The 7,711-nt window shown below is 45.3% G+C and overlaps 1 protein-coding gene across 7 annotated transcripts in view; it reads left to right on the top strand.

Annotated features, from left to right (window-relative positions):
- Nucleotides 1-7,262: 7,262 nt before the first annotated feature.
- Nucleotides 7,263-7,711, top strand: part of BEND7 (BEN domain containing 7) — an 86,877-nt gene continuing 86,428 nt past the window's right edge. For 2 of the 7 annotated variants that reach the window (XM_070800844.1, XM_070800843.1), the window contains exon 1: nucleotides 7,268-7,634. In XM_070800844.1, the coding sequence (XP_070656945.1) occupies nucleotides 7,574-7,634 (61 nt within the window). In that variant the 5' untranslated portion in view covers nucleotides 7,268-7,573. Of the gene's footprint in view, nucleotides 7,635-7,711 lie in introns of all 7 variants that reach the window. The other 5 variants (XM_070800849.1, XM_070800846.1, XM_070800848.1 and 2 more) reach the window with 5 other exon arrangements.

The raw sequence follows: 7,711 nt of genomic DNA, 5'->3' as shown, positions 1-7,711 counted from the left end.
TCAGGAAACTAATACACTGACAAATTCAAGTTTAAGTTTCTTATGTGACTGGAAAAGATCTACATGATTGATCCTCTAACGACACTGATTTGAGCTGTGCGTGTCCACTTATACTTGGAGTGTTTTCGGACTTATACTTGGAGTGCTTTCAGTGGTAAGTCTTACAGTAATGCATGACCCACATTTGGTTAAATCCTCACATGTGGAACCTTGGATACAGAGGAATTGTGGATACAGAGGAACTGCATAGGTGGAAAGTGGACTTTAAATTATATTCAGATTTTTTACCATGCCAAGAGTCAGTGTCTGTAACTGCGGAGTTGTTCACAGGTCAACTGTAAAGCTACCTTCATTAAAATTCAGAATTTTAAGAACATTCAGGATGAAAACACGAGCTACAGATTAGAAGACATTTGCAAAATAATATTCTACAAAGGACTTATGTCCAAATATAGAAAGAACTCTTTCAAATGAAAGAAAAAAGACCAACAACTGGTAAATGAGCCATTAAAAAGAATGAAATAATGCCATTTGCAGCAACAGGGTTAGACCTGGAGATCATCATATTAAGTGAAGTCAGAAGAAAAAGACAAATATCATATGATATCGCTTATAAGCAGAATCTTAAAAAAATACAAATGAACTTATTTACAAAACAGAAACAGACTCACAGACTTAGAGAATGAATTTATGGTTACCAGATGGGGAAGGGTAGGAAGGAGGGATAGACTGGGAGACTGGGATTGATGTATGCTGCTGCTGCTGCTAAGTCGCTTCAGTCGTGTCTGACTCTGTTCGACCCCCGTGGACTGCAGCCTACCAGGCTCCCCCATCCCTGGGATTCTCCAGGCAAGAACACTGGAGTGGGTTGCCATTTCCTTCTCCAATGCATGAAAGTGGAAAGTGAAAGTGAAGTCGTTCAGTCGTGTCCGACTCTTAGTGACCCCATGGACTGCAGCCTACCAGGTTCCTCCATCCATGGAATTTTCCGGGCAACAGTACTGGAGTGGGGTGCCATTGCTTTCTCCCAGGATTGATGTATACACACTGCTATATTTAAAACAGATAACCAACAAGGTGTATAGCACAGGTAACTCTCCTCAATATTCTCTAATAACCTAAACAGGAAAGAACTTGAAAAAGAATAGATACATGTATAACTGAATCACTTTGCTGTATACCTGAAACTGACACGTTGTTAATTAACCATGTGCTGCATGTGCTCGGTGTGTTGGATTCTTTGCAACCCCCTGGACTGTAGCCTGCCAGCCTCCTCCGTCCATGGGATTTCCCAGGCAAGAGTACTGGAGCGGGTTGCCATTTCCAGCTCCAGAGGGGATTTTCACAATCCAGGGATTGAAGTCGTGTCTCTTGTATCTCTTGCATTGGCAGGTGGGTACTTTACCACTAGCACCATCTGGGAAGCCCATTGATAGTTAATTAACTATACTCCAATATAAAATTAAAATTTTAAATGGCCAAAAGACTTGAACAGGCTTGTGAAAGAAAAGGATGTCCAAATGACCAACAAGCACATGAAAATGTGCCTAGTGTCATTGGGCAATTGGGGAATGCAAATTAAAATCCCAATGAGGCAAAAATGTACCACTATGCTCCAATTAACACCAAGTGTTGGTGAAGATATGGGATAGCTAGCACTCTCATATACTGCAGGTGAGAGTGCGTGAGTGCGTGCTCAGTCACGTCTCTTTTGCAACCCCATTGACTGTAGCCAGGCTCCTCTGTTCATGGGATTTCCCCCACACAAGAATACTGGAGTGGGTTGCCATTTCCCTCTCCAGGAGGTCTTCCCGACCCAGCGATACAGCCTAACTTTCCCAAGTCTCCTGAACTGCAGGCAGATTCTTTACCACTGTACAACCTTTGATACAACTACTCAGGAAAACTATTTGATAATACTTACTAAAGCCAAACATACTAATACACACACACACTCTAATCCAAAAATTCCACTCATGAACAGAACATATACACAAGATACAGTGTGCTTATGTCTACCTAAAGACATAAACTAAAATGTACAAGAATACCCATCCACTGTAGAATGGATAAAAAATTGCAGTATATTTATATAATGAAATAATATAGAGCAAAGAAAATGAATGAACTCTTGTACCCAACAAGAGGAATGAATCTCACAGACATAATGCTGAGCAAAAGCTTGATATAAAATGGTACACATTGTATGATTCCATTTATATGAAGTTCAGGAACACAGGAAACCAAGCTCTGGTGATAGTGGTTAGTTAGACTTATGGTGTCCTTGGGAGATTCTCTGCTGGGAGGGACCTCAGGGGAGCTGAAATGTCCTACATCTTAAGCTGGCAGAGGGTGGTTTTATACAGATGTAGACGTAAGTAAAAGAAACTCATTGAGGTGAACACTTAAGATTCATGCTCTTTACTATATATGTTAGATCTTCATTTAAAGAACATTAAATCTTTATTTTAAAGAAATGGCAGAAAGTAAGTAAGGTTAATGCATCACACTTAAGAGTCAGGAAACCTGTATGGCATTTGTGCTTCACTGAAAAAAAAACCTCATGAAAATGGATTTTCCTCATTTGCAAATTTGGAACATTAATACCTATCAACTTCCTATAGCAATTAAGAGCATTAGATGATGTATAAGTATTCTTGAGTTCCTATATAAGAAGCCTCTTATAAATATACAGTAATGTTCTTGGTGGCACATTTCAAGATCTCATTTTCACTTAAGTAATCTCTTATAGATATTACCTCCTCTAAGTTACAATTGCTAAAATCCATGAAGTAAAAGAAAATGGAAACTTGAGTTATGCCACCAACAAAGTGATAAACTGAGTCTAGAGTAGGGCTTACTTCTGTTCTTTCCATGACCCTTCTGATGGGTGATCGTCACAAAATGAAAAGTTAGTATTTATACTTATTAATCTTCCTGAAGGATTCCAGAATCAACTGACACGATTTTCAATTCCAGAGACTCCAATCAAAGATTATAAACAGCCTCAAGCCATAATACCATCCCACTTATCTTTTTGAGGGTTATTACATAAACAACAGCCAGGTTATAGTCATATCTACGCACATAGTGTGGTTCAAATCATATAGTTCCTGGAAATCTGAGCTGTCTAATGTGGTAGCACTAGCTACATGTGGCTATTAAATATGTGAACTTGGCTAATCTGAATTGGTTTGTCCTCTAAGTGTAAAATACACACCATTTTCAAAACAGTGTACAAAGAAAAAGAAATGTAAATTGTTTATCACTAAGTATTTTTATATTGATTGTATATCAAAATGATAATATTTTTAATATACTGGGTTAAATAAGAGTATTATTCAAATAAATTTAACTTGTTTATTTTTACTTCTTAAAAATATAGCTAATAGAAAACCTTAAATTCCATTTATGGCTTGCATTATATTTCTATTGGACAGCAGGGCTCTAAATAAAGATGGAGATCTTCATAATGCTGTTCTTCTCAGGACAGAGTTTTCAGAAAAGGATTTTTAAAAATCAGGGTTAAGGTTGCTTAAATATTCTCTGGCCAAATTACCTGCCTTTATCAGAGATTAAAACCTAATCTTTATCTATAATCAACTGAATTTTAGAATGGTCATATGATAAAATATTTGACCAGTTTTGCCAGAGCTTTAATATGTGAACCTGTGGTTCTAAAATCTTTGGGGAAACCTGAACTATTGAGACAGAGAAATGACCTTAATACATCTCCGGTAGGATTATGCAGAACACCCCTACATAAAAACTCAAAAACAACATACTGTTGCTGGGGTCCAGCTGTTATGACTCTGCGCTTCCACTGCAGGGCGCACAAGTTCCCTGGTCAGTGAACTAAGATCCTGCATGCTGCATGGCAGCCAAAAAAACCAAATCAAACCAAATACCAAACAAAATACTGCTACAAACGGAATTGTGTTCCCTGCTCCCAAATTCCTATGTTGAAGTTCTAACCCCCAAACGTGACGGTACTGAGAGGTAGAGCCTTTGGGAGGTAATCAGGTTTTGGATGAGGCCAAGAGAGTGGGGCACTGATGATGGGATTATAAGAAGAGATCAGAACTCTCTTTCCACCACTGTGAGAAGGCAGCTGTCTACAAGCCAACAAGAGAGCCCTCACCAGGAACTAATTCTGCCAGAACTGAATCCAGGGCTTCTAGTCTTCAGAACCATGAGAAAGTCAATTTCAATTGTTGAAACCACTTCATCTATTGCATTTTGTATGGCAGCTCAAGCAACTAATATCTACCACTTAAAGCAATCTCTAATTAAACATCATTATTAATCTTTTGTTCTAGTTTAGTCGCTTAAGTCATGTCTGACTCTTTGGGACCCCATGGGCTGTATCCCGTCAGGCTCCTCTGTTCATGGGATTTTTCAGACAAGAAGACTGGAGTGTGTTGCCATATCCTTCTCTAGGGGATCTTCCTGGCCCAGGGATTGAACCAGCATCTCCTGCATTGGCAGGCAGATTCTTTACCACTGAGCCACCAGGGAAGCCCTCTTATTTAGATCTTTTATTAACGGTAATTTTGAATATATTATCTTTTTTGTTATATAAAGGCATGGTGATTTGCACAATGTGGAGAATAAACAAATATTTGTTGATTTTCTCTACCTGTTAATAGGACAGGCCTGATCTATGGCCTCTGTAGACCAACTTGCTCACAGACCATTTCTGTTGAGCCAGGAAGAAGGGTCAAGAAGAACAATCATTATTTTAAAACATTATCACAATGAAATATCTTTTCTTAACTATATAAAAAATATTTTCTTCAGCAAACGGAATTCATATTCCCACTTGAACTGAAAATGCTAAGTTGTTAATATCCCCCTAGGGATCTGCTTCTTGGTATGGTACCTTCAATGATTTTATCATAGCAAGCATAATAAAGTCTCATTTTATGCTCCAAGGCATGAACAATCCTAAATGTTCTTCAATCAGTACAGTCCTCAGCCTGTGGCTTCTGGAATAACATTTTTAAAGGCACTAAAAAAAGAAAGAAGGGGTCCCTGCCCAGGGGACAGAATCAGGTGCTCTGTTTCTTTAGAAATCTTCAAAACACCTTCAGGTATTTTAAAGAAAGAGAGGCAAAAAAACCCAGTAGAAAACCAAATAGAGTAGTTGACCAACCCTTGTTATCACTTTAATCCTTTCTGCTACCTTTTAGAACTCCGAAAAATGTATACAATTGTTTGTCCTACACATATTTTCTAGGAAAAGGCCCTGAACTCTGAATATAATCTCCAAGGAGACAGTGAGAAAAAAATTTAAAACCTCTTATTTAAGGGTTCATTTTATCGAACAGAAGGAACACTCCTCTTGTTTTTTTGGCCCCTGCTGCACTGGCATGCAGGATCATAGTTCCTTGACCAGGGATGGAACCTGAGCCCCCCGCATTAAGTGCAGAGTCCTAACCACCCGACCACCAGGGAAGTCCCCTGAACGGTCCTTTTTCTCACTTTGAAACAAGCCTCCCATATCACTTATCACATATGTACCACCTAACGTAAGACCTCAGAAGGTATACCAGGCTCTGCTTCTGCCATTTGACGGGTTACCTGGTTCCTTGATTTCCTGGTGTGTATATGCTTATGCAGGTTGCCTCCAACTTATCTTTTTCTCTTTCCTGGGGCTTCCTTGGTATCTCCATGGTAAAGAATCTGCCTGCTAATACAGGAGACACGGGTTCGATCCCTGATACCGGAGGATCCCACATGCTGCGGAGCAAGTAAGTTTCACAACTACTGAGCCTGTGTTCTAAAGCCTGGGAACTGAAACTAAGGAGTCCTTGAGCCCTAGAGCCGGTGCTCCAGAACAAGAGAAGCCATTGCAAAGAGAAGCCTGAGCACCAAAACTAGAGAAAAACCTGCCCAGCAAGGAAGACCCAGTACTGCCAAAAATAAATAATACATAAAATTATAAAAAAGAAAAAGAGTGAGTCCTGAGCCTCCTCATTTGAGTGAGACTGGCAGTGTTACCGCATTTATCAACATACCCTCCCCCCTTATTTCCTCTCCACTCTTTTGAGGTCACTTGAACTTGTCCCAGTGCTGGTTCCGACGTCCATCTCTTTACTCTCTTTGTATTTGCGTCTAGAGATGCCCAGTTTGGTGGCGGTACTTTTCAGCTTATCAGATCACATTTCTGACCTGCCAGTCCCCGCTGGTATAGAATTGTCTTCCATCCCCACAATCAAGTTGCTGTGAAAAAGCAATGGAGTGTACTCTTAACTCCCTAGAAAAGAATACAATATAAAACTAACACAAGCTTTCCATTCCTGCCGATTATTCTGGCTTTAGTACACCCAATGGCAGAGTCCTCTGCACCTGCCTTGGCCATGTCTTCCCTAAGAGTCAGAAGAGAGGTGGGGCACCCACTGACGTCGCATTGCTCACCCCATCCACCGTCTCCAAGCCCCACATTCGAAGTTCTCTCCTTGAACTTAACTCCCAATCTTCCTACATCCCTCCTCGCATTGGAGTAAAGAACTAAAGCTCACTCTTTTCCATACTCGGCTGATCAGTAAATTCTAAAATCTCTTTTCCTTGCAGAGTTCAGATGGGTAAGTTTTTGGGTTTTGGTTGATTTTTTTTTTCCCCCCTAAAACTTGCCTGAAACCAGTGTCTGGCCCTCCGACACCCTGAACCTCACGGCGAGAAGAGTGGGCTGGCCAGAAGGGTCGCCGACACCCAGAGCCGTTGAGAACAAGATCGGCCCCGGGAAGATACAGGCGAGCTCGGAGCCGGGAGCCAGGCCCCCCCTGGGCAGCCGCACCCCGACTCGCCGGCCCCCGAGACACCGGCGTCGGGATCCCAGCGCCTGGCAGGGACGGCGGTCCCCGGGGGCGGGTGGGCCGGCCGGGCCGAGGGCGCTGCGCCGCGGCCTCTGGCTCCTCCTCCGGGCGCTGCGCGGCCAGGCCGGTGGGTGGCGGCTGCCCGGGCCCCGGGGGATGGCGGCGGCCGCGCTCCGCCAGCAGGTGGCCCCGGGGTCCCGGCGGCGCCGCCTCCTCCCGGCGCCCCTCCTCCCGCGGGGGCGGTCAGCGCCCCGACCCGGCTCGCACCCTGCCGCCGCCGCCGCCCTCGGCCCTCCCGCCGCGTCCCCGGGGCCGCGCTCGCCGCCGCCGCCGCGTCCGGAGCTGTACCCAGGCCGGCCCGCGGCGAGCGCCCAGGGCGCCGGCAGCCCCGGCCCGCCCTCCCCGCCCCCAACTCGCTCCCCAACGGAAAGTTCGGCTCCGGCGGCGTCTAGCCCGGCAGCCGGGGATGAGCCGGGGTCGGGGGGCGAGCTGAGCGGCGGCCAGGAGGGGGCAACTTCGCCCGGGAGAGCGCCTCCCGCCCGGCCCCGCCGGCCGCAGCCCCCGGGCGGGCTCGAGTGGTTTTTCCCTTGCTTGTGCCTCCCCCCTGCGGATCCAAGAGACGGACCTTGGTCCCCGCGCTCCCGCTGCCGGGTGACAAGAGCCAGCGCCGCCGCCGCCGCCTCTGCCGCCGCTCCCTCTGTCCCTCCGCCCGGCCGCCCCCGGCCGCAGCCCCTGCCCTGCCCGCCCGCCGCACCATGGAGTTCTCGGAGAGGAAGCGGAGCAGGAAATCCCAGAGCTTCAAACTGGTGAACCGAGGTAAGCGGGGCCGGGCCGGGCCGGGCGGGGGGCGTGCGGGCGGCCGAGGGAGGACTTGGCCGCCGCGTAAACAGCCC

Source organism: Bos indicus, chromosome 13, assembly GCF_029378745.1.
Source record: "Bos indicus isolate NIAB-ARS_2022 breed Sahiwal x Tharparkar chromosome 13, NIAB-ARS_B.indTharparkar_mat_pri_1.0, whole genome shotgun sequence".
In the NCBI taxonomy this organism is placed as follows: Eukaryota; Metazoa; Chordata; class Mammalia; order Artiodactyla; family Bovidae; genus Bos; species Bos indicus.
The sequence above is the reverse complement of the archived record's forward strand: the minus strand, read 5'-3'. Positions and strand labels throughout refer to the sequence as shown.